General features: G+C 39.4%; 1 protein-coding gene across 1 annotated transcript; it reads right to left on the bottom strand.

Annotated features, from left to right (window-relative positions):
- Nucleotides 1-1921: 1921 nt before the first annotated feature.
- Nucleotides 1922-25043, bottom strand: LOC139138295 (serine/threonine-protein kinase Nek8-like). The gene is made up of 15 exons (XM_070706610.1): nt 24846-25043; nt 21711-21916; nt 21251-21306; nt 20497-20723; nt 19647-19728; nt 18750-18961; nt 18319-18404; nt 17501-17703; nt 16968-17112; nt 14850-15044; nt 14100-14250; nt 11386-11546; nt 4778-4936; nt 4064-4222; nt 1922-2535 (listed from the first exon to the last, which is right to left on the bottom strand). The coding sequence occupies exons 1-15, from the start codon at nt 24890-24892 to the stop codon at nt 2510-2512; spliced, it is 2115 nt and encodes a 704-aa protein (XP_070562711.1). The 5' UTR covers nt 24893-25043; the 3' UTR covers nt 1922-2509.
- Nucleotides 25044-25944: the final 901 nt, after the last annotated feature.

The raw sequence follows: 25944 nt of genomic DNA, 5'->3' as shown, positions 1-25944 counted from the left end.
TATTTGCAGTCGTTGTGGTAAGAAAAGTTGAACTTGCTGTTGTGTCAAGAAAGGTTAAAACTAGGTGTTTGTCAGAATATACCAGGAAGGATAATTTGAAGAACATCACTCTCATACTCAAGGTGATGTCAAACCCATCTGCAAGCTAAGATTTGCATGTCTTAATGATTGAGATATTCTTCACTTTTTTCGTAGAGAAAGAGTCCTGTTTTCAAAAGAGACTGCAATGTGGCACCCAGTTTTGTATGTGCCAGTGACTTTGGTGACCTTTGGTGATTGCAAATTGTATCTTTTAAATAAAATTCCATTTTTATCTCCACTGAAAACAGCTTTTGTGTCACACATACCAAGATGTGAAATAATGGTTGAGGCAGTGCATTCACTAAGTTTGTCAGCTTTGTTGTGTTGTAAATACAGAATTACACAGCATTGCTGTTGAAATCAAACTAAATCAAGCTCTGCAGTCTGATTTCATTTTGACCCATACAATAGAATGTTAATGGTGTTAATGTTTACAGACATCAGTTTAATAACCATGGCACCCATGTATAATCCATGGTCAGATGGAAAACATTTTGAAATGGATAGGCTATGATACAGCATGTATTAAATTTCCATAGACGTACAAGTTAATCGATGGGGTTCCATAGCCTGGTATTATTGTCCTATTGCCTGCAGATATATAAACTGAAATCTTACAAAGAGCAATGCAGAGAAAGAGAACATTGGTGTTGAATCTGGAAAATACTTGGACAACAAATTTATCTCAAAAGTTTGGTAAGGAGGGCAGGTCATGAACTAGAAGTGGAATAAGAAATTTACCCTATGCTACCCAATGACTTCATGAGAGGCAGGAATGCTAGCAGCATAGTTCCTCGTTGGCGATGACAGGAATCACAGTTCACAAAACAGGACTGTGATGTGTTTGTTTACATGGTGTGTTTTGTTTATATCCATGGTTTTTTGAGATGCTGAAGGATTGCATCGGTGTCACAGCTCAGGGAGCTAATTGACAGTCTCTTTGTAGTGAGACAGCACTGATTCTGTGACAAAGTTCATGGTCATTGTTGTTGATAAAGATAAACCACAGAATGTCACGCGTTTACGGTAGCTTGTTTCTGAATTTGCACAGCCAGATGCCAACAGTGCAAGTGAAAGGCAGCTACTGACGGGAGTTCAGCAGCTGAAATTCCACACTCGGGCAAACTGTAGAGTACCGGTAATGAAAGCCAGATGACATGCAGATATTCCTCATTCAGTGAGGATCAAGTTTTAGAAAAACTTTCCCGGTCTTCAGAGACTTCTTGAAGCTCCACACTGTTTTCACGGCTCTGGCATGACATTTCCAGCTGGGAGTTTTGTACAGTCCCACTGTCTTAAACAAGATAGGCGGTCATATATACATTGGTATAGGGGTTAGAGGGTTGAAACGATAATTTTTGACATGTTGGAGCGGTAGCTGAGAAATAACAGGGAGAATCTGAATGATTGGATATGTGCCGCATGACCACTATTGTCTGAATCGTATGCCTTGTTCAATGAACTTGCTGGAATTAGACATCTTCATAGCTAGCTTGGAAAGACTCCATCCATGTGAGTTGAGAGACTGTCGTTTCTAAACTTTACAATAAAAGAAGCTGCTTCGTCACACTACTGTGTCAGAGAAAGACTACCACTGTAAAGACAACACTTTGGGTGTCAAGTAATGTGTGATAAATCTTGTTGGAGCAACTGGAGTGACTTGTCTCCCTTCACAAATCTTGAGCTTGTCAAATACTGGTACCAAATGGTCTGACACTTTGGCATTCTCTACTTACAAAGGCAATGGTCAACTTGTAACACTCACAGCAATTATACACCGGCACTTTTTTGTTGAAGTACCACATAAAGTAAATCACGCCATTCAACATTCAAGAACAGCTTCCAGTTTCATAACGATAGGTCTTAATTTATTATATTTGACAGAGCATATACATATTTTTATAAAACTACATACAAATATACATAAAAATTTGTTATTCCGCTAAATATTGAACTTTACATAAAGTCATTAATTATAAATCACAAAAAATAAAAGCTTTAATTTAAAATCAGTTATTATTATATAAATGGGAAATGAGAAGGAACATGTACGATTTTGGAATATAAGAATAATCTTTAAAAAGCGGCTAAAAAACATGTAGAATATAAAAAAGAAGTGGTCAGTTGTCTTGTAGACATAATATACTACTGATATTCACAGACACAACATACTATTGGTAGAAAATATCTTTTTAAATTTAAGAAATGAATGGCCACTTTCTACATTGTGCTTTCATGTATTTGGATGAAGACAGATGGTGAGGTTGTACATGTAGGTCCAACACATCTTGTCAGAATAATAAAAACATTGTTAGTCACGGTTATTACATAGTTACACACGTATCATCTTCGTAAGAAATATTTCTCTTATATTCCTCTTGTCCTCATGGTCTTCAGTAACAACAAAGAATATGAAAAAGTGTCTTCCTCACATTCCATCAGATGCTGGAAGAGCTGGAGACAAATAGAGAATGAAAACGCAGGATGAGTGAGCTGGCACAGGCATAAAGGGACATCTTTTATTTAAATTACATCATACCAGTGCACTGATGGTGAAAATACAGCGATCTGATTGGTTGAGACATGAAAATAACTGATATAGTCATGATAGCAAACTTCAAACACAATGTGCTCTCAGTTAGAGAAAAATCAATTTAAATGTTTCATACCAGAATTTCAATATACTGTAATCGTATAATAGCCATAAAACACCTCAAGCCATGGTAATACCATTCAGGTGTGACCAGTTCACTCAATATACACTCACAAACGCTCATGCATGTACATCATAAACTGGTCAAAATCTTGTAGTATACCTGTTACAAGATGCGGTTTATTGCTTAAATATTGCAGAACGTACTATGTGCATCTGTAGTTTTAAACAAATGTTAGTTCATATGACTAACCAAACTTTTGGATGTTTAAGATGGTCAGTACTTTTGCTATCAATGAAGACTGATTATGAAAGAAAACTAAACTGTGTCAAAGATAAATCCATTTGGTTGACATATCTGTCTAGTTCATGGTGGTCCAGCCTGTGATGAACAGCTCAGGATAACTTTCGCAGGAGTTGAGAGATCTAAATTTCCAGCTGGTACAAATTATTTTGTTGTAAATGATTCATTAAAGATGAGTTATGCTCCTCATATACATTTGACACTCTGTAGTGTCAAAGTTCATTGTCAAGGACATTACTGTGTACAAAGAATCTGAAATGCATCGCTGTACAACATTCAGTTCTAAATGACTAAACCCTTTGCCGAGATCAAAACGGCAACATTGCTACAGTGTGTGTTGTTTTTCTGGGGTGAAACAGTGACACAGCCTAGCTCTCACAGTTACACCAGAGAGAGTGCTGTATATTAAGGTAGAATGCACCTCGGGGACAGAAATTCAGGCCTTCAAATTTTATCAATTTTCTTCTGACCTACCACTTGTGGGGGCTCATTTGAAGCTCTTGGAAAAAGAAAGTTTTCACCGTCTTAGTTTTTCGAAAATCGAAAATTTTATTTTTTCTCATACACAGGGATGACGGCCATTTTGGATTTCAAATATCGAGAAATCACAAGTTATTTGTCTCTCTAGTACCAAAGTTTGCACGGTGACCCCTGATTTTTATTCTTGCTTTGGTAAGAGAATGGTTGAAAGTTTCACTGAGGAAAGTTTGAGCAAAAGTTTAAGTCTTTCACTTTCGAGGTGCATATTACCTTAAACAGAAAACATTAATCATTGGCTCTGACTGTAAGGAATCAGAAATAAAGATAAATTACTTTTTGAATGAGCTGCAATGAGATGTGAGTTAGAACCAGAATACCATGATCAGAGATACAAAATGCTTGTAGAACCCATGGAATTGCATTGTTGTAAAATCACAGGCCTCTTTGCAGCAAGAGCTATTTGTGTTGCTATGAAGAGGCTTACTCCAGCTTGCAAGAATGATGGAATTGAAGTTTACACGTAACTCTGCTGTCATCATACTTACGCTTTGTTCCTAGGAGAGTGTTGCCATGGCTACAAGATACCGATGTGACTGCAAATGGTTCTTCATCCAGGAAGTCAACCAGTTTGATGAGATTTGCTGTGTCGTCTTTTCTACCTAGTCTTCCCCTGGCTGCCTTGCCCCAAGAAAACACTTCACCATCTGTCACAGAAACCGGACAATTAGCTCAAAAAATGCAACAAACAAAATATACATGCATCTCTGACGACCAATATGCGGAATTTTACAGAAACACTCTTTTTAAAATAATCATACTCAAGTACTCTGTTGAGAGAATACTGGTGCATGAATTTATATTAAGTCGTCTCATTCAAACTGAAAACGAAATGTAGGAATATGCTTACAGTATGAAAGGTTGTATGAAAGTTATCACCAGCAGAGGCAGATGTAACGTTTAGCCATTTGTTCCTATGGACGTTCAACATGCATCCTGTAGCTACAGTGCGTAAATCACCTCTCCGAGATAAGCCTAGGGACAGCTTTTAGAGTTATTACACATTGTGTAATACCATTGGAACAGAAATGTTGAATGCTATGTCCTACATGTACATGCGTTCCTATTGTCAGTGTGATAGTAACTTGCCATAGGAATGCCTGTTGCAAGGTGCCATGTACATGTTAATTCCTTTATGAACCTTCAGAGTCCATACACGATCCTACAGCCATTCCAATTGCCACCGTGAATGTAGCACCTACCTGCTCCTATGGCCACAGTGAAAGTATCGCCACAGGCTACTTGGGTTATTCTGGTCCCGTCTGGTACATCTACTTTACCAGGCTGTCTGTTATTTGCACTCTGGTTGTGACCCAGCTGACCAAACTGATTGGAACCAAACGTGTAGCATTCCAAGTCATCTGAAAGAGCTCAGAAAATTTCAATTTTGCATTTCCCCCTATATGATGCAGGCAAGTCAACAGTTACAAGTCTTGTTGCAGACACAGCATAGAGACCAATTAAACTTTGTTGAATGTGGCTGTTGAGGTTATGACATCTTCAACATTATGAGAAATTCTAGTTATCAAAGTAATGCCAAAGACTGTGTCGCGGTGACTTTTTTCTCCTCGCGTACGGCATACGCATTAGTCTGCTAAAATTGCGTAATGGCTGGATTTGAGTGCGTAATTTCACTTCCGCACTCGATTGATGAAAAAACTGACAGCAAAATACAATGTGCCGTTGAATAAACCTACACTACATATTCGGATTGTACGATGTAACATAATATGAAAACAGTTTAACGAACAACTCGAACAATGTTGAAACGTAACAGCTACTGGTATATATGCAAACGTCACAACACATCGGGCAACCCAAAAGTTAGAGTTATGGCAGCTTATCCAGACGGTTTCTGGACGTTTCGGCACCAAGTCGTTTCGGCCCAAGATGTTTCGGCCTTCCAATTTCAGGCCCAAGTCTGAGTCGTTTCGGCACCGCAACCCAAGACGTTTCGACACCGCTGAAGGCTACCTTTGGGAACTAGTGCTGGAGCGTAATGTTACAAATCAAAGTACTAAAAAGTATAGTGTCAACTAACATTCACGTACATGCTTAATCTTTGTGAGAACATGGGAAGAGACCATAAGAAAAAACTTCATATCATTTTCCAATCTGTGACACAAGTTTATCGATATCAATAGCCACCGACACGGAAAAAGTTTGAAAGCGGAGATGAAATAGCACGGCAAAATTCACACAAAATCAGGGTTTTACATGACGCGCATTTCTGCGTCCTTTACGCATAAAACAGGACCCAGGACCCCTCAAAAACTAAACTACGCGTCCCTTCGGACGCACAAATATCTGTTGCTGGTGTATATCTCGCGAAGCTGCTGAACACGTAAAACACATCCAGTAAACCCTACCGACCCATACTTTAATAGAATGCTCCGTAGTGCATTGGTCTCCACTGTTTGATGACCAATGGTACCCGCGGAAACAAATTTAATACCGTAAAAAGTGACTTTCAAAATGTAAACTGATTCTTAATTGGTCGATTTCTTGTTTGCGGCGATCAATACATGTTTATGCATTATGGCGGGTCGTGTCAAATACCCAAAACAAGCCGATCTGCAAAAGTTTTTCGACGGCCGCAGCAACCAGCACGATGTAGGTTCGGTCGAGGCCGAAACAGCAGCTACGCCATGCGATACTGATACATCAGATCCCCCGGCCAAGTCAGCAAAATTACGAACATTCAACAGAAGTTGGCTCGATAGATTTAAATGGCTTCGATATTCTGAAGAGCGAAACGTCATGGAATGCGATGTATGTTTGAAATCGAATGTTACATGCCCGTTCACGGAAGGTTGTTTACTTTTCAACATTCAACTCTCACTCGTCATCAGGACTCGAAAAGTCATCTCACAAGTGCTAAAATCCTAAGCTTGAGGTCACAATTTACTACTGCTCGCAAATCTGCAGAGGACCGGCAGGTACCTAGGTGCAGGGTATGAGTAACGAACTCGAGGCGTACGCTGCACAATTACGTACTGTTTACCTGATTGCTAAACGTGACCTTCCGTGCGATGTATTCACTGACATCATGCATCTACAGAATCTGAACGGCTTAGACATTGAATATTACAAACGTCCTCAGATAGTTATGGAGTTTGAAGAGTGTATTCAACGTGTGATCGAGAAGTCCCTGATTGATAGCATACCAACTGCAAGTGATTTCATCGGTATAATGTTGGATGAGACTTGTGACATAACCGTTCATAAGAAGCTTGCCATATATGTTCGATATATTCAGAATGGCGAGGCGAATGTTTCTTTCCTCGGTAACCAGCAAATTGCCACTGCTGCAGGGATCGAAAACGCCTTGATTGAATTTTGACAAGGAAAGAAATCTGTGACGCGGCCGTAGACAAAATATATGGACTGGGAACAGACGGGGCGGCCGTAATGACCGGTCGTTTGAACGGGTTGGGTGCAAAATTAAAAGCCAGAAATCCCAACCTTGTTCAAGTGCATTGTGTTGCACATCGATTGAATCTTGCTGCTTCCCAAGCAGGCAGAGAATGAGATATTGAATATTGCAAAGAATATCATAATATAATCCATTCATTGTATAAATACTTTAATGACTCTAGTGTGAGATATGACAAAATTAGAGAAATTCAAACTCTGTTGAATGGGAAGGCAAAACAAATAACTGAGCCTACATCTGTTCGCTGGTTGTCGGTTGAATCAGCTGTCAAGATGATTTTCATCAGTTTTGAGCCAATTGCCTTGGCAGTTGCAAATGACAAAAAAGGGGGAAAGGCTGATGGGCTGTTGAAATTTGTCTCCAATTCATTGTTTCTGCTATTCACTGCCTTATTGATTGATGTCCTTACTGTGATTGGAATTTTGAGCCTTACATTTCAGAAAGATTCTGTGTGTGTCAACCTATCCATATCAAAAAAAGTGCTCAGTCTACTAGGGACACATTGAATACAATGACTAATGATTCACACACTGTCAGAGAAGTCTTTAATGCTTTGGGTGATGTTCCTGGCAATGGTCAGAAAAACACATACAAAAACATTCAAATCACTTACAATCAGCCACTCAGACAGAGCCTCTGTAGTGTACGAGAAAATTATATCAACAAACTACTGCAGAATTTAGATTGCAGATTTCAGATGATGAGATGAATATTCTGGAATGTTTTGATGTAATTCTAAACCCACACAGATATCCTGAAAATTTGGCCAACCTACCTGACTATGGGGTCAACCAGCTTGATCAACTGTTGAATCATTATAACAATACACCAGGTATTGATGCTGATAGAGCTAGGGCACACTTTCTTGTTTACAAACACTTCACAAGATCTCACACGGACGCACTGAATTTTGATATGTATATCAAGCTGTTGCTAACTGATTTTACAGAGGAGTATCCTGATCTTGCCATTTTTGCTAAAATTGCATTTGTCATACCAGTGTCCTCTGCCCCATGTGAAAGGGGCTTTTCAGTACAAAATGCCATCAAACAGTGGGCACGAAATAGACTCAATCCTCAAAGGCTTAATAGACTAATGTTCATCAAACTGGTTGGCCCCATCACAGATGATTTTGACTTCATAAAAATGCTAGGTTATTTGCTGAAGGAGCTGCTGGCAGAGTGTGAACTCAACCTACTGGACTTGCTAGGTGACATCTTCGCTTGCCAAGGTCTCCGCTCCGGGCAGCTGGATGCTTCCCGAAATCAGACCTTGGCTGATAGACCCCCTAAATCGTGTTTTTTAAAGCGCCACCACACGACTGTATGTGACCAGTAAATAGCCAATCAGATAATCGGTTACTACGAATGTAGTAGTATAGGTCTTTTCCCACTTTTTTCTCGGTGTTACATTTACAAGTATTCGTGGTCACTGTTTACATTTCATGCTACTGAAATCTACTGCTGAAATAACTGATGTGTTTAAAACGCTAAAACAAAGGCCCAGCCGCCAGCGCGTCGTACCGCAAGATATTCCCAGCTGTCGCTCAACTAAAGGTGAAAACATCAACCCGCCAAACTCAAAAGATCGTGGCGCGAAATAGAAAAGTTCTACCCGCCGAAGTAAATCTGTTAAACCACTCCTCCAATTTTGACCTCAACATTTCATGATAAACCCATTACTCAGACGTTGTTCAGACATTGTGGTCCTGTCAACCGGCGCGGCCGGCAGCTATTCTGTTGTTCTATCTTTGGAAAATTGTAAACATTGTGAGACGATGAACAGGATTTACCAGAACAGAACATAGACACGCCGCGGGAGAAACAACTGGAAGCATGGCTCGAAAACATGGACTAAGACTTTGTGAAATATGCTAGAACTGGAAATCAAAGAACCGGATTTTGTTTGGGTGTTGTTCAAAAAAAATTGACACATTCATCACAGCTATACACTCATCGGTGAATTTTTCATACAAGCGTCAGTTTTTTCAAAGTCATCTTCTGCACTATCGCCATATTTATTCGTCGATTTTTTTTTCTTTGGGAGATATCTAACGCTTCACACGATACAAAGCATTTACAGCCATACATTTCGTAACCCACGATCACTGTAACGGAACTTTTCGCCACCTCTCTGTATGACGAGAAAATCGCCCGTAACTTTATCCGCACCATGCAGTAAGATTTCCCCATGCATGACAATCAAATCCTGTATTAAACTCGGGCAAGATTGCCTTCCCACTCTTAAATTTCCGTTTTAGCCATTAGGGTGTCACAGGACGAAGGTAAACCAGAGACTTGGTTCAAGTCGGTGAATTTTCAAAAAATAAAATGATTTGAAAAGTTCCTCGTGTAAAATTTGGTAGCGATCGAACGCGTTTTTATTTAGTCTGTGCAGCTATAGCAGTAGTGAATTAGTTAGTGCCGGGTAAAACTCCCCTGTATCGCGTTCACCCCACTCAACGCGTTCACATAATCCTACTCACACATTTCACATGAAAACAGAACACAGATCATTGCATTCCAGACGATCACACAACTCACATGTTCACAATCACGCACTTGAACCAAGTCTAGTAAACCAGTAAGCAAATCGAGAGAAAAGCTGTGCACAAACAGTGCAGTGGTCGGCGTTTGGAAGGTAGGCGTGGTTTTCTCTTTGAGTGTAAGGCGTGCTCTGATTGGTCCGCCTGATTTTCTAATTCCATCAAACTCCTTAACGCAAAATAGTGGGGGTATCCCGCACGGCGTGGTTAGTGGAAGACTCCTGTCTGGCTAACGAGCCGTGCGAGCGGACGATGGCTAGGTGAATGCCATTTCAGAGTATGAAATTACCTTCTTGTCAATTTGACAAATTTGAATACTTGTTCAAATTTCACAACTTTGTGAACTTGTCATTAAAGTTATGAGATCATTTCAATTATGAATAGTGTTCTTTGAATTGATCAATGAGGGACCTCAGTATGAACTAGAATTTTCATGTAAGAATAATTTTAAGAAATGCGCAACCATTTGCCGTGTGTTATAACACTAATTGAACACAGTGAAGACCATGGCATGGATAAACAATAAAATATTCTTTTGAAATAAATTGGACCCCCATATTTTGATGTAGGACTCCCATTTTCTAACACCAGGGGTCCCAGGGACTCTCAAAAGTAAAAAGTGATGTAAAACCCTGCAAAATGCACATAAAGTACTGGTCAGAACGCAAAGGTCACGCTTACGAATATGACGGATCAGTCAATTACTAAATAGTTTGAAAAAAAAATCGAAACACAGATGCCGAAACGTCTTGGGTCGCGGTGCCGAAGTGACTTGGGACCGGAAATTGAGAGGCCGAAACGACTTGGTGCCTGAACGTACAGTTACCATCCAGACACTTCTGCAGTGTTCAAAATTTATCAGGATTCCGACGAGCTCTACCAATGAATCATTTTTTCACGGACTCGTAGAGCAGAGTTGAAAGAAATTAAAACAGATTTGTCTGCTTTGACGCCATGCTGCATGTGTGCTTGATCAAAATTTGGAACAGTGAGACGCGATGATCGTGCACGGTTGGCATTTATATAATTTGTCGCAACATTTCTGTCAATCACTCACTTTCAGAAACTATCGCTCGCCTGAAAATTAGCAACGTAATTCATAGGCACAGCTGACATGATAACGTGCCTAACGTGATAACGTGTGGACTACGATGCCGATTTTTCAGACAACGCCCAGAGAATCTGAAACTTTCCACACAAAATGAGTGATTGACAGAAATGTGTTGCAACAAATTTCGTCTGGTTGTCGCCTAAGCTCAGTCGTGGGTAGTGCTTTCGGTGTTATCCTTTGCGTATAGAAAACGCATAACGATGAAAAAAATGCGTAGAGAGTCAATTTCAATGCGTAAATACGCACGATTTTTGCGTAAACGCGAACTCTGCAAAGAGTATATGCAATTTTAATATTTCAAAACAAAGTACCGGTATCAACTTTCAAACTATAGATGGATGACAAATTCAATAAAATTGAACTTGAGATAGTTTGCAAGGTCACTGAAAATGGACCAACTCCAGAATAAAATGTCATACTCTGATTACTATGGCATTCTGTGGCAAATGGATATTGAAGTGAAGATGCTATATCAAGACTTGTACAAACAAACAAACATGGATAAACGTGAACACAGTAATACATACACTTCTATCTCCATTTCTACGTTGTTTTTTTATGTATTATGCCCCATTAAAATTCAGGTTTTAACCTGATGAGCATACTTTCAACTGATTTCAGTCTGGTCATTGCAGACTGGAACACCCCCCCCCCCCCCCCCCCCCCCAAAAAAAAAAAATACCTCCAGAGGAGCTTGATGTACGGTAATGGCTCATACCTGTTACAACAGCCGCATGAGATGTTCCTATGGCAACAGACTTGATTGACAGTTTACCTAGTGGTTCAGAGGTCACCGGCGTAAATGTGTGAACTTCTTCGAATTGTCTGGGAGAGCCCAGACTGATATTATCAGTTTCATCAAGCCCCAGCTTGTTATACCTAAACCAACACAGTAAAAATTCCATCAGTGATTATACACTTGGTTTCTTGAAAATATCATATTTTGCTCAAACACTTCTATTCCTAAGTGTATATTGTAACCTGTATTTTAATTTGCTTTTAAATATAAAGAGTCGTTTTTTTAAACCACACATAATTTTGCTGTTGTCATATAAAAAAAACTTGAATCAGAATCTGGAATAAGGCATGAGACATAATAACTTCTCTTTCAGTACACACTACAACTATACAAAACAAGTCATCGTTGATGACACAGTCCCCACTTGTTAATGGGTACTTTGATTTTACATGTCCTCTGAGAGGATAGAGTCCTCTTCATTAATTAGGTCTGTGATAAAAATACTTTGATACAGATGGCGCTCAATGGCCAAGAATGAATTCCATGGTGATGAAAACATAAAACCAATGTAGGCCACCATCCTACAGTTCATAAATTTTAGAATTAATCAACAGGATGTTGCAAAACATTTTTGCATACAATCCTAACACTTAACAGATTATCACTGGTACCATATTTCATAAAGTTTGATGCAGTATTTACAACACTATGAGATCAACATCTGTATCAAGTTTCATCACATTTGACGTTGTATTAATTTGTGGCTATATCACCCTAATTAGGAAAGTTCATTACTTATGCAATTACAAATTAATTAAAATGACACTGATAAATGTCTTTTTCAATGTTAAAGCAATGTGAGCTTAACATCTGTACAAAGTTTCATGAATTTAATACAGTATTTCTTGACATATCAGCCTACTTAAGAAACTTCAATAATTGACATGTTACTGCTACATGACGTGAAACAAATTGATGAGCATATGTATGAAATCGGTCAATGTCCTTGTACCAACTTTGAATGATACTGGTGGAAATATGTTTGAGTTATGGCTCTGTACATTAGAAAATTGTAACAAAATCACCGCCATGCAGCGATATTTGATCTTACTGTTTAAAAAATCAACACGTATATGTATGACATAAGTCAATGTACATGTACCAACTTTGAATAAGATCAGTTGAGATTTGCCAGAGTTATGGCTCTCGACATGAAACAACCATAACAAAATTGCTACCATGTGGCCATATTGGACCATCTCGTGAAACCAATCGACATACATATGTATAAATAAGTCAATGTCCTTGTACCAACTTTGAATAAATTTGCTTGATACATGTCTGAGTTATGGTTCCGAACATGAAAAAATTGGAAAAAATGGCCACACGGCGGCCATATTAGATTGTATCACAAAACAAATCAATGTGCATATGTATGACGTAGGTCAATGTCCTTGTACTAAGTTTGAATAAAATCAGTGAATAAAATCAGTTGAGACGTGCCCAAGTTTTGGCTAAGGACACGAAAAAATTGTAACAAAATGGCTGCCATGCAGCCATATTGGATCATATCATGAAACAAATTGACGTACATATATGACATAAGTCAATGTCCTTGTACCAACTTTGAATAAAATCAGTTGAGATATGCCTGAGTATTATGGCTCTGTACATGAAAAAATCGTAACAAAAAGGCTGCACGGCAGCCATATTGGATCGTATCACATAACAAATTGACATGGATATGTATGACATTAGTCAATCTCCTTGTACCAACTTTGAATAAAATCGGTTAAAACATGTCTGAGATGGCTCTGTACATGAAAAAATTGTAATAAAATGGCCGCCTGGCGGCCATATTGGATTGTATCACAAAACAAATCAACATGCATATCTATGAAATCGGTCAATGTCCTTGTACCAACGTCGAATAAAATCCGTTGAAACATGTCTGAGTTATGGCTCTGTACATGAAAAAATCGTAGCAAAATGGCCGCCTGGCAGCCATATTGGATCGTATCACAAAACAAATTGACATGCATATCTATGACATTGGTCAATGTCCTTGTACCAATTTTGAATAAAATCGTATGAAACGTGTCTGAGTTCTGGCTCTGTACATGAAAATAATCGTAATAAAATGGCCGCCTGGCGGCCATATTGGATCGTATCACAGAACAAATCGACGTGCATCTGTATGACATATGAAGTAATCCTTGTACCAAGTTTGAATGAAATCGCTCCTTGCATCTCTGAGATATCTGCGTGAACGGACGGACGCACGCACGGACGCACGCACGCACGGACATGACCAAACCTATAAGTCCCCCCGGACGGTGTCCGTGGGGACTAATAAGTCCCAGTGACTGTATTTATGCTGTGATTTTAGTCTTTCTTTGGGCAAGTAGCTTTCATTCACTCATTTTACTTTAAATAGGCATTTTTTTACAAATTGTATGTCACAGTCCCCATGAAGGTCAAGGCCAAGCCGAAATGGACTTTAGCCAAAATGCTACAAATTACAAGTACTGCAGTCTAATTTCCTCTGTTGCCAATTAATAAATTATGGTTAAGCCAGTCTCAGTTATATGGTGTAAAAGCCAATCATTATGTCACTGTGGGTGGAAATAGGTCACTCTGCAATCTGTAATTAAGCCATCACTGACTTGACCGATAAAAAGCCATTGTCTTACCTGTTACTTCCACACACCAACAATGACCCATCGGTGGCAACCAACATGGAACAATCAACACCGCAGTGTACCGTCTTGGCCTGGTACGGCTCCGGTATCGTCACTGGTTGCGGTGAATTGCGGGATTCCTGACTGTTAAGACCTAGTCTACCTGTCGATGATCAGTGGTAGATGTAAAGATTGTAACTGTAGAGTTAATGACATTTTTGCAAAGAGCAAGGCAATACATTGAATATGATATTTATATCAGGTTTTATATAAATGTCACAACATCTGCACAAGGACATAAACACTGTATATTGAAACTATGGAGTGCTATCCTTCTGACTGCCTGAGCAATTACCCAAATCACCGTGGAGGGACGGTGCCCAAATAGAGTTGCTGACATTCTAGTTATCATCCAATGGGTCCCTTGAAACTGTCCAAAAGTTAACATGCAGAGGCACCCACAAAAGCCTTAGGGCTCCTGGAAACAGTTAATATTACAGAACAGGCGTCCTGTATGGTAGTTTGGTACAAACAAAATTTTGTTGTTCTTAATGGTAGGTGCAAATTTACAATAGAAATTCAACAAGTTGCATAGAAGTTTGCGGTGAAACAGGTTTGATTTAATATCATAAGGTAAATGAGCTGTATCACTGTCCATCACAGTGCAACTACTGGTAAAATTTCCAGTAACCATGCTTGGATTAGTATGTGGTAGGTGTTGTATATTCACTCTCACAAGTACTGCCAACAGAGATCACTTACCATTGTCTCCCCTACCCCATGCAAAGACTTCATGATCATTGGTTATGGCTATGACATGTGATGTACCACATGATACAAGAATGACTTCAAATCCTAACAAGGCTTCTACGATTTTGGCTTGAGTGACGTCATGGTGATTGCCGTGTCCAAGGCAACCGTTGGCACCACTTCCGTAGGTCATCAAGATTCCCCTGTCTGAAGCAAAAATAAAATGTAAATGACGTAGACTGACAGATAGGTTGTTTTGGGTTTAGTTGTTATATACAAATATGATTTGAAATTTGCAACTATAATTTTGACTTTATGAGTGTAATTTTAATCTTAAAGGCCTATGTCAGGCATAAGATTGTCTTGTCTTGCCAGGAAATCTACAAACTAGATTACAATTTCAATGGAAAACAAAAGGCTATGGCACCTAAATAATCCACTTACAGACTAGAACAAACTTGATCCCTGGAATCAAGTCCCCGGCATTTAACAATTTCAAATCTTAGACACAAGGAAGATAATATAAAAAGTCTGACAATTTGTTCAGCTCAAGTTAGAGAATTGCTGAATTAAAATATTTGGATACAAATCTTCTTTCACAAAGTGTATTTATTCCAAGAATTGCACAAGCAGATAAAACATAAGGATAAAAAATTTATTTTGAACCTGATGTTTGATCGACCGTCATCTGAACAATTGATGTACTGGTAATCCTGTAGGACAATTCAAGAAATCTGGTCTGCACACCAATCAGTCAGGTGCAGTGTAATTTGATGATCAGGTCATTTGGTGAAGGGGAGGATATCTTGTCTTCAGGTACAGTCCCTCCAACCACTGGTTGGGGACTGTGCTTATAGTCCCTCCAACTACTGGTTGGGGGGACTGTGCATATAGTCCCTCTGACCACTGGTTGGGGAACTGTGCTTTAGTCCCTCTGACCACTGGTTTGAGGGACGGTGCTTATAGTCCATTCCACACCACTGGTTTGAGGGACGGTGCTTATAGTCCATTCCACACCACTGGTTTGAGGGACGGTGCTTATAGTCCATTCCACACCACTGGTTGGAGGGACTGTGTTTATAGTCCATTCCACACCACTGGTTGGGGGACTGTGCTTATAGTCCATTCCACACCACTGGTTGGAGGGACTGTGCTTATAGTCCATTCCACACCACTGGTTTGAGGGACGGTGCTTATAGTCCATTCCACACCACTGGTTGGAGGGACTGTGCTTATAGTCCATTCCACACCACTGGTTGGAGGGACTGTGCTTATAGTCCATTCCACACCACTGGTTTGAGGGACGGTGCTTATAGTCCATTCCACACCACTGGTTGGAGGGACTGTGCTTATAGTCCATTCCACACCACTGGTTGGAGGGACTGTGCTTATAGTCCATTCCACACCACTGGTTTGAGGGACGGTGCTTATAGTCCATTCCACACCACTGGTTGGAGGGACTGTGCTTATAGTCCATTCCACACCACTGGTTGGAGGGACGGTGCTTATAGTCCATTCCACACCACTGGTTGGAGGAACTGTGCTTATAGTCCATTCCACACCACTGGTTGGAGGGACTGTGCTTATAGTCCATTCCACACCACTGGTTTGAGGGACGGTGCTTATAGTCCATTCCACACCACTGGTTGGAGGGACTGTGCTTATAGTCCATTCCACACCACTGGTTGGAGGGACTGTGCTTATAGTCCATTCCACACCACTGGTTGGAGGGACTTTGCTTATAGTCCTCCAACCACTGGTTGGAGGGACTTTGCTTATAGTCCTCCAACCACTGGTTGGAGGGACTTTGCTTATAGTCCTCCAACCACTGGTTGGAGGGACTGTGCTTATAGTCCATTTATCCATTGGTTGGGGGACTGTGCTTACACCCTTCCAACCACTGGTTGGAGGGACTGTGCTTATAGTCCCTCCAACCACTGGTTTGAGGGACTATGCTTTTAGTCCCTCTGACCACTGCTTGGGGGGATTGTGCTTATAGTCCCTCCAACCACTGGTTGGGGGACTGAGCTTCAGGTGAAAGTTTGCCCTCCCATATACTTATAAAGAAACATACATCCTTACAATTAAATAGATGTATAAGGTCATCTAGACCGGTTGCTGGATTCTTACCTGTCAGGCAAGCTGTGAAAAGGTCTCCACAAGATACGTGTCTTATAGTCACACCAGACTGGCCTTCTAAGAATCTTGCAGAAAATGTCGGGATTTGTTGTTCAAATGCACCGGGTAGAGTTGTGTCATTACTGACAGAGGATGCCTGGCGAAAAAGGGGGTCAAAGGTCGGGATTAATATACCCACAAGATGCTGGAAATGGTGCGTAGAATCGTCCACTCCTCTGTGTATGCTTTATCAGTTCAGGGAATGGTGGTTCATATCTTGTAGGTACTGAACAGCAAGCCCACTTGTTCATAAAAGCAGTTTTATTACTATTACCATCGCTATTAAAAAGTAAGTTCCTACCAGGTTTTCAAACAATTTTCTAAGCCATAACAATTAATCATTTTGATAAAAGGTTACTGTGTTAGTTACGGTTTGTTGATTGAAACAGTTAAGTTTACAATGCTGAATTTTGTATCGATAAGAAAGTTTAACAGCCTTGACATTATTAGTAAAAGACAATAACCCATCACAACATAATTCTCACCTCCCATATTATAAGTCTGCCATTCTTGGTGACTCCAGCTTTCTGTGTTCTGCCCGTAGACACCTGTACGACTTGTGTGTCACTGTGTGGTAGAGGTAGTTTCACCGGTGAGTTGATACCATTGCCCCAACAAAACACTGATGACAAGGCCGGCGGCTTGGACAGACCTCCGCTGGAATCTAGAACTATATTGCTAGCTGAACCTTTATGCAGGGTTGAGAAAAAATAATTTGGTGAAGTTTAAGCTGTGTGCAGCACTGAACAAAATTATGAACAAATGATTGTATGGTAGAGCTGAGATCTTCCCTCTCTCAATGGTCCCTTTGGTTCCATCTCTGCATCAATATCTATGGTTTTGACAACTTCTAATACTAAGTTAAAACCACTTAATTGCTGTTGAAATAAGTAAGGACATTGTTATTGACCAAAGATTTCACACAGTTCGAAATTTCAAGTAAAGAGCTTTCCTCTCACTTAAAATTTACACTTTGTAGAAAGTTTGTAGTTGAGATGTGAAAGATACATTTTTTCCCCAATGGGTGTATTTGACACATTGTTGGAATGGTAAATTTTAAATTATGTAACTACGATACATGTAAGTTTTTTGTTGTGTATTCATCTTGGTAAATATTTCCTCAAAGATGTGATAAATATTGATCACTATGTAAATGAAATTCACAATATTTAATCACAGTCCCTCCATCCACTGTGATTCAATGACCCAGTTCTCTGTTTGATCACTGTACTTCTGTAATTATTTTTGATCATATAAGCTACTCATGTTAGTGATATTTTAAATACCAGATCAATTCGCTGACCTTTGTGTGACGGTGACCTTGCACTGTGAAGTCTACCACCTCTGTGTCTCACACCATGCGGTAACCCGGACAATGGTCTCTGTACTCTGAAAACGGTCAAGATTTTGAAATTACCAAGTTCATCGATGTGAAATATGCTTTGTGGCTTGACCCTTTGGTTTTCAATTGGGGGAACAGACCATAATATTTTGGGTTTGATAGGTGATGACTGACGGGGGCCCTCACATATTGTGAACAATGCCATCACATTTTCATGCATGCAGACATTGAGAATAGTTGTGTACATGAAGTAAATTGGAATGATTTTCACATTATCAGTCTGACTTGGCACAAAATTATAAGAAACTGAAACTGCTTGCTTGAATAATTTTCTAAATCAAGTTTTTGGTTAAATGGTTGATTTTAATACTTAACATACATGTAAAACTTACTTTGCAGCGACGGGTACTCTTCCAATGTCTGTATGTAAATCTAGGAGTGCATTGATGACTATGTGTTCTGCCATGATTTGGTTGATAGTGGGTCGTTTATTTGGATCTAAGTGTAGCATACTTAGAATTAGCTTCCGAAGGTCTTCACTGTAGTGATCCGAAATCGGAGAAAATGTACCACGCATGATTTTCAACACTAAGGCTGGTAGGTTCTGAAAGAAGACAAACCAAGGAGGAATTGTACAAATAAAAACTTGAGATGTGTCCAACACTGGTAACTGATATTTTAATGACTCTTCAGTCAAAAGGTCACATCTATAAAGTCATTGGTAGTTGAGGTCAGATAGAGCTGCCCCATATGGGCCATTTCTGTATACATTATTACAGCAGAAAGTATGTCACAGTTACCAATGGAGGAACAATTAAAGCTTGTATATAACAAGAAAGTGTGTAGCTATATCAGCTCTGCACTGAAATTTCTCCAGGTTTGGGTGAAGATTTGTTCTGACTTTGGGTTGAAATCTTCACAGAGGGCACTGACGTGTCAGTGTTTGGCCTCAGAAAGTGTAACGTAATACTAGTCAGATTATAGAAGTAAACTGAGACTGTGACACAGACTCAACAATGTCAAACAAAATGTGTACTTGATCAAAATGAGCAGCATAAGTAAACTATAAAGCCATCGTTAAAGTTCTCGGTCTGTGTCTTGCCAATGGAACCGACACCGGGGTCATGACTGTAGGTCAGAATATAACTTTGACTGACAGGCAATCTGTGGTAACACTCAACAAAACTGTGACACAGATTTTATCTGTCAGAAGTGACCTGTAAATGTTTGTGGCAAGTGAAGCCATTCAAGGCACTGAATTTGACTGTATGAGTATCTGAGAATCTCACCGCAGCTTCAAACGCCCTCTTGAGGCTGGCTAACTCATACAAGACACAACCTAATGCCCATATGTCACTCTTCTGGTTGTAACTGCAGCATCAGTCAAGGATTATCAACATAGTGTACAGATGCCCAGAAAAATCATTTGTGACTGGTTTGAAAACCGTGGAACTGCCGTCATCAAGGGAGAGATACTGCTTTTACTTGTGAAGAGAATCTCAGTATTCTAAGTGTCCTACAATGGCCAAATTTTAAACACTGCAAAACAATGATCAAATTGATAAACGTTGTTTTGGGTTGATCGATGTTACATGTATCATTTGTAAAGACACATCAGTTGTGCTAATGGAGCTTTCCTCAATTTAGATATTCGGAGTCCTGTTTTAATGGACATCCAAGGTCATCGACGCCGATTGGGCTTGTTTATTCGTTTCTCCACATAGCATCCTACATGCTAGACTGAAAGATCCGTCGTTCTGGGACGCTCCCTACGCCCCCCCTCTTGTAAAGAGCGCCCTCGAGTGACGGATCTTTCAGTTTACCTACATGCGACATTGACTATTGTGGGCAGAAATTTCTGATAAATTACTTATGTTGTTCAACTGTGTTTGTTCCCACGGCTTTTGGTTCATGACCTTGACACATGATTTTTTCATAATTTCAATCATGACCTTGATGGAAATAACGGACCAATGTCCACTTTCCTAGTACGCATAATCTCTGAAAGTCACGTCAAATATTTCTGACAACACATGCTTTTATTTTTGCATATGGTACCTTCTGAAATAAAGTTATAAATTATGAAAATTACAATTCAGCCCTATTGATGATATAAATATTAATCTTGGTAAAGGATACGGTTTGCCCTCACAGAGTTCAGGGGAGATGTAACATGGTGTGCCTACAACTGTATAGGCTTTACTCTTACTGCTTAACACTTTAGAAATTCCGAAGTCACCAATCTTCACCACCGTCCTTCTCTTGTTCAGCAAGATATTTTGAGTTTTGAGATCTCTGTGCAGGATTTGTTTTGAGTGTACATGATGGAGAGCCAGCAAAGTCTGGACAAATAGTCGTAGTACTTCCTGTAAAGGTGACAATGGCAAAATTTTGGTTAGTTATGTAGGCAAGTCTCATGTGTGTGTGTGTATCTTAGTATGTATTTTTGGTACTTAATATTTGCTTATAGAAATGAGCATTGTCATTGTGTTGTGCCTGGAACGTGTGGAAAAAACAATTCACATATTGCTAAATAATGGAAACAGATAGCTTGAGATTATTTTGCAAATCTATATGAAGTTTGGTTTAAAAAAGAATCTTGTAGAGTCATTGACATCTATTTGATTCTCCAGGGTAAGGTAAATGAAACTTCTTTATTCTTTTCAGAATAGTCACTTGTACTTATCAACAAGTAGACAAACTAATGGATTTTACTGCATAAAAAGTACACTTGGACAAGACAGTGATGCAACTAAATCTATGTGGTGTTCTTGGTACACAGTCTATATGTGTAAATGTTGCCGAATCAATATGAACACACCGTTATCTGGCATAAAATACATGTATACATGTATCCATGTGTAAATGAGTATCTTTCTAAATCACTCCTTACCTCTTCCTCCAATAAATTGTCTCCTCTTTGCTGAATGTATTCAAACAGAGTTCCTCCTGGTGTCAAAGAATAAACAATAAACATTTTAGTAATGCTAATCTGTGCTAAAAATGTGATCTGGCAAGATTGAGTAGAATGTCAGGTAACCTACAGGGTTGGTCTGTGTGTTTGCCATCTGCTAGATTTGTCTTCCTATTACAATGTGCACAGATACCCTTAACTATCGCACACAATGGTTGCCACAATCATGAGTGCAGTTGCCGTAACCCATTCACCACCATAGTTTGGCCCAAAGACATTGTTATCAACTATGAACATGGACCTGTTTACAGGTAATGGGGGTGGGCAGGTTAAGGAAGTCTTGCCCATGGCAGTAATATTACCAGTCTAGATTAATATTACAGTTAGACTGCGTAAATATCTCCCTGTCCACCCAAAATGACACATCCACATCAACTACCTTCTGCATACTCCATAACAATCATAAGGGCTTTGTCTTCGAGGAAGTTTTCATAATATTCAATGATGTTGGGATGATCCAGCATGGATAAAACTTTAACTTCATTGATGGCTGCTTGTCTTTCATCTTTGTTCATCTGTTCTACTGGAATCTGTTTGATTATCACCAGTTTGTTGTCGCTCTTCTTACGACATAGGTGAACAGTTCTGGAAAAGAAAATGGAATTTTGATGGTAATAAATATCCAGATATTATCCGTGCGATGCAACTGATGGCAGATGTTTTTTTATCTCTTGTAGATATTGGGAAAGCTCCTCCATGAAAAATGAAATACCTTTCCAACATCAACCATGAATTCCATTATTGTAATTTGTGGGTGTACTGTATGATCAGCATCTCAAATACAAATAACCTTCTCATAATTTAACCTTTCATCGCTATGGTTTGGCCCAAACCCATTGTTATCAGTGGTGAATGTAGACCTGTTCACTGGGACTTGGGGTTGTTTGTTGATCAGCTGTTAGCTGATGAGTGTTATCCCTAAGTTTGACTGAAATACAATCCAGACAAGAAGTAGTCATGATTCACCATACTTGACCATAAAAAGTGACAGACTAGTCTGGTCTGACTGGAATAATAGTCCTGAAATCATATATTCATGTCCACAAGTGTTACAGTGTGAGCTGTGACTGGGCATTTGCTGAGAAATTGATTCCCATCCCATCCTAGCCTGGATCAATAATTTAAGTCAAGGAAATAGGTCAACATGGCCATGTCCCATGTTTGCCCTTGTCACTAAATAAATGCACGACCTGGTCTTGCCGAATTGCAAAATATGAGACCTTAAATTGAGATTGGTACAGAGATCACATCCTAGATATAGCCAACTGACAATACCAAATTTCACAGTGCTGCAAATATACAAGTACCTCTACTGTCCACATACAACTGACAGCTTTGTTCAAATTTGGCGCAATGGGTGATTCACTAGCAAAATGACCAAAATAGATGTGCTGAACACACAATTATTTACCAGTTGATGACTGCATAGCCTACCAACCCAGCTGATCTTCAGTAAACTTTATTTTAATTATGGCAGGGCACAGGTTATCGTAACGTTGCTGGATAGTCGTTCGAGGCGGGCGGCCGCAGGTCGCCGTTTACTTGGAAAAAAAAGAAAGGTCAGACATCGATTTCAGACAAGCAGCCAGAAAGAAACAAAAGAAACAATCTGGCGTCAAATAAATGATCCTCGACTATCACAAATACCTTCAAATGTTTATTGCTCCAGTATGGCCGGCCTAGAAACGTTACTATGTGCCGAAATTTGGCAATATTCACTTCCTGGGGATTCCGCACACTTGCCCTATATCCGCCATACTGACTTAATTGGACTTCGCATGAATTGTGGGTAAGGTAGTTCGAATTCAGTATGGCGGATACAGGGCAAGTGTGCCGAATCTGCCATACTGGAGCAATAAACATTTGAAGGTATTTGTGATAGTCGAGGATCATTTATTTGACGCCAGATTGTTTCTTTTGTTTCTTTCTGGCTGCTTGTCTGAAATCGATGTCTGACCTTTCTCTTTTTCCAAGTAAACGGCGACCTGCGGCGCGCCCGCCTCGAACGACTATCCAAGCAACGTTACGATAACCTGTGTGGCAGGGGTGCTAATTGGTGGCAGCAAGACTGGAAGGCGCCACCTTTGCAAGACAACAAGGACACATATGTATTCTTTTCTTTTTCTATGAAGCCAATTACAGTGAATTATTTGGCTGCTCCAACTCTGCTTTGATACAAGGTTTTTGACCTCTTCCAGCAAGATTGCTTGATTTTACAGCTCAGACAGAATATTGTGGGCAACAGCATTTCGATTTCATGATGATTAATATATACTTCTTGTTTTTCATGAGCACTGAAAAACAATTGGAAAAAGTTGAACAAACACAAGAGGGCAGCACAGATAAAGACGTGGATGGTTATACAGTAACACATTATTGCTTTAACAACATTGGAATTTATTAACAAAATTTGAAATTGACATGGCATTTCTTTGCATCCTGGCATTTCTTTGACCATGGAGAGAACTTATGCCACGTGCAAATAAGACCAAATACAGAATTACATATAGATGCTGTTGAATTTGTACACAAAACTGAAAATCGCAAGCACACTGCACTGTCACTCTGAATACGACCGGTAAGTGATAACAATACCCACTTTAAAATATCATTGGGATGAAGGTTTTGTGTGGACAGGGATGTAGAAAATAGCTGGCAGCCGGTAAAAACAACTGGCTGTCAGCTACAATTTGCCGGCTGTGAAAATTTAGTTTTAGTTTCAAAGAATCAAGACATTTTGCACAAACTTTATGAGCACATATACTACTTGTAACCACCTGTACTTTCATTTTTGCCAACTGTAAACTACATCCCTGGTTTTAATCATACATGCAACAAGCAGAAGTAGTAAACAATTATTTTAGAATTTCGACTGTTGTACAATGTATTTCCTCTAACCACTTTATTAGCAGAAAACATCAAAAGATATTGGTGAAAACAAGTTTACCATGTCTAGCATGGTAGCACACAACTCTGCCATGTAGAGTATTTGGGGCTTTGTGTACCCCTGACCACTGAGATTGGAGTTTCAGAAGTAGACTACAGGTGAAAATGAGAGATTTTTCTTAAAAGTTGTCTTCTCACGCCAGAACACCACCTTTCCCCACACAAATTTGTTGAAGAATGTTGTGAGCACCAGCCTCCAGCAAGCCAGAAATACGTCATTTGGTTTAAGAACTGGACAGCAGTTACATTCCAAGGATCACGAATATTTACTTTGTGATGCGGATGTGATGCTGGCCATCTGATGAACACAAGACGATCAATAACGTGAGCTTGCTCTTCACTCGTTCGACAGAGAAGTCAGTGATTTTCATATGCTATGACTAATTTAACGAACTATTCTGACTCTGTTATACAACCCTAAGACAAGACTCCGACTATAACTACGAGTGTCACGTTCAGCCGGTGATCACAGCATAGACAGTAGATCACAGTTGATCACAGTCGGATGCCCGTTTGACTCGGGTTCGGTAGCCAGCAACGAAGAGAGTACATTTAATATAAACCTTACCCGTAAGCTCCCCTTCCGACAACCCGAATCTTATCGTAATTTTCCATGTCTGATCTATGGTACGTCTCCAAGGTCTGCTTTGTTTCTCATTTCCGGTGAAGCCCAGGAAGAATGAATAGCTGAATGAGTACACCCATGGCCATTACCATTTGCTCCCCTCGGCCGCCATCTTTATACTGCTTTGTTGACAACGCATAGCACCGCCAATACACTCATATTGTAAATCTTTTGTTTTTCCATGGCTGCCTTTACCTCACGAACGTCATCAGTCTCTATTGATTCGTGTATGCAAATCTCATTACATTGAAACATTGATATCAAAATTGTTTAAGTATAGACAATGGATTGGAAAATCCACTGTCCATGGTTTAAGTTATTATCATAATCATGCCAAGAAAAAATTATTAAAATGATCTATTTTTAATGTTTTATTTATCATTATTTTAATATGGTTATACTGTGAAAGCAATGGTTGGGGGGGGGGGGGGGGTTGGGGTTGGCTGCATTTCAATGGGATTTAAGTCACCTAGTGAATAATTACAGCTTTTAGAGATTACTATCTATGGCCTTCCAATGTGGAATTATAATATTCAGTGTTGTTAATTCTAATACAAGTGATAAAGATGCTTATAAGGCCTTCAGATAAAATGTTGACTAGGTTGATAAATAATGGATGATGCAAACTTTATCAAGTTAAACTTACTGATGTTTATTATCACAGTAATAAGAGATACAAAAAATACATCCTTTCACAATTATATATCTCTCCCATATTACCATTGAACAGTTCCCCCCAGCAGTTCAAGTTCATAATCACTTGACTGAATTTTGTTGAATGTAGAATATTCGATGAGCTTACAGATCAAGCTAACTTTCATAGCTTCCGTATGATTTGATAATTCCTGTATTCAATGTCCATCAACAGTCTGAATATGGATGCTTACTTTTGAAATATCAAAAATACACTAATTGATCTTTGCACTTGAACTTCTCATCTTTTAAATGTCAAGGGCACAAAACCTTCCATAAAAATTCAACTTTGTGCGAAAATGAATAACTAAAAAAACACAGTAAATAATTAAACATGAAAAAAATTAGT

This window comes from Ptychodera flava, chromosome 8, assembly GCF_041260155.1.
Source record: "Ptychodera flava strain L36383 chromosome 8, AS_Pfla_20210202, whole genome shotgun sequence".
NCBI lineage: Eukaryota > Metazoa > Hemichordata > Enteropneusta > Ptychoderidae > Ptychodera > Ptychodera flava.
Note: the sequence above shows the minus strand (reverse complement) of the source record. Positions and strands in the feature narration are given on the sequence as shown.

What these genes read in the sequence shown, in the direction of transcription:
- LOC139138295 (XM_070706610.1), bottom strand. Translation starts at nt 24,892, where the DNA reads ATGGAAAATTACGATAAGATTCGGGTTGTCGGAAGGGGAGCTTACGG. An exon ending in GAACTCTGTGAGGGCAAACC is followed by an intron (nt 19,729 to 20,496) that starts GTATCCTTTACC and finishes CTGATGCTGCAG; the next exon opens with TTACAACCAGAAGAGTGACA. An exon ending in TTGGTGTGTGGAAGTAACAG is followed by an intron (nt 11,547 to 14,099) that starts GTAAGACAATGG and finishes GTGTTGGTTTAG; the next exon opens with GTATAACAAGCTGGGGCTTG.